Consider the following 1,396-nt stretch of genomic DNA (forward strand, 5'->3'; position numbering starts at 1 on the left):
AGAAAAATTTGACTGAATTCTTTTTTATGGAATTGCAACTATCCATTACAAAACAAAGAATTCCGTTCTTACAAGTAAATACTCAAGACCCGAGTAGGCTTACAAATCAGATCATGATATGATCAAGTGCTTTCTGGGTCGTCTCAGACCTTCTAATTGGTATTTATCTCCAAAATGCTTGGAGATACACATACAAGGTTTGCTTGTTACTAATATAGTCTAGCCTCTCTTCTTCTTTAGATCCCTTGTTTCCCTCCGATAGTAGTATTGATCGTGTCAATGCAGAGGAAATGAATACATTTACATACTATTAAATCTTATAAGTGAACTAGATAAAACGGAATCTTGATTCCGTTTTATCTAGTTCACTTATACTGGACCTTACGGAGCCTGCTCATGTACAACATGAGTCGGACCTGATCATAGAAAAGATTCCCTTTAAGCGAACCAGCCTATCCTCTGTATAGGGCTTAAACGGCGATTGGAACAAAGACACATTTGGTTGTGAATTCCCATGTGGCAGGCATATATCTACACAGACCAATCAATAATTCAAGTCACACACTCCCATAATCCATTTTCTCTTCACAAAATTCCCTTCAATCCCCCCGTTTAGTTGACATGAATAGTTAAAGGGAAATATCCAAATCCATGTCTTATTATTTTCAATAATCCATACTTGTAGCAATGACATACTATATATTCCTCCACCAAGTGATAAATGATTGATTACAAATATTTAGGATATATTTTTTTTGCTCTATCTATAAAGGCCCAGAAATACCCTGTTTACGTATCATTGGAAAGTGCATTAACATAAATACGGCAGTAAGAAGTGGCAATACAAAAGTGTGTAAACTATAAAAACGAGTCAAAGTAGATTGTCCCACACTAGCGCTTCCGCGCAATAATTCGACCAAAGGTGATCCTATTACAGGAATAGCGTCAGGGACACCTGTTACTATTTTCACTGCCCAATAACCAATTTGGTCCCGAGGTAAGGAATAACCAGTTACGCCAAAAGATGCGGTTAATACAGCCAGAACCACACCTGTAACCCAAGTCAATTCGCGAGGTTTTTTAAATCCGCCGGTGAGATACACACGAAATACATGCAGGATCATCATTAGGACCATCATACTTGCCGACCATCGATGAACTGATCGGATTAACCAACCAAAGTTGGCTTCAGTCATTATGTATTGAACAGAAGCAAAAGCCTCAGTAACGGTCGGCCGGTAGTAAAAAGTCATAGCAAACCCAGTAGCTACTTGTACTAAAAAACAAGTAAGCGTAATTCCCCCTAAACAATAAAATATATTGACGTGGGGGGGAACGTATTTACTAGTTATATCATCCGCAATTGCTTGAATCTCGAGACGTTCTTCGAACCAAT

At 38.3% G+C, this 1,396-nt stretch overlaps 1 protein-coding gene across 1 annotated transcript; it reads right to left on the minus strand.

Annotated features, from left to right (window-relative positions):
* Positions 1 to 563: 563 nt before the first annotated feature.
* Positions 564 to 1,390, minus strand: LOC124894219 (cytochrome b6). The gene has a single exon (XM_047404948.1). The coding sequence runs from the start codon at positions 1,251 to 1,253 to the stop codon at positions 765 to 767; it is 489 nt and encodes a 162-aa protein (XP_047260904.1). The 5' UTR covers positions 1,254 to 1,390; the 3' UTR covers positions 564 to 764.
* Positions 1,391 to 1,396: the final 6 nt, after the last annotated feature.

This window comes from Capsicum annuum, unplaced genomic scaffold (genome assembly GCF_002878395.1).
Source record: "Capsicum annuum cultivar UCD-10X-F1 unplaced genomic scaffold, UCD10Xv1.1 ctg71704, whole genome shotgun sequence".
Taxonomy (NCBI): domain Eukaryota; kingdom Viridiplantae; phylum Streptophyta; class Magnoliopsida; order Solanales; family Solanaceae; genus Capsicum; species Capsicum annuum.

Excerpts from the sequence above, each read along its gene's own strand:
- LOC124894219 (XM_047404948.1), bottom strand. The coding sequence starts at position 1,253 with ATGACTTTTTACTACCGGCCGACCGTTACTGAGGCTTTTGCTTCTGTT.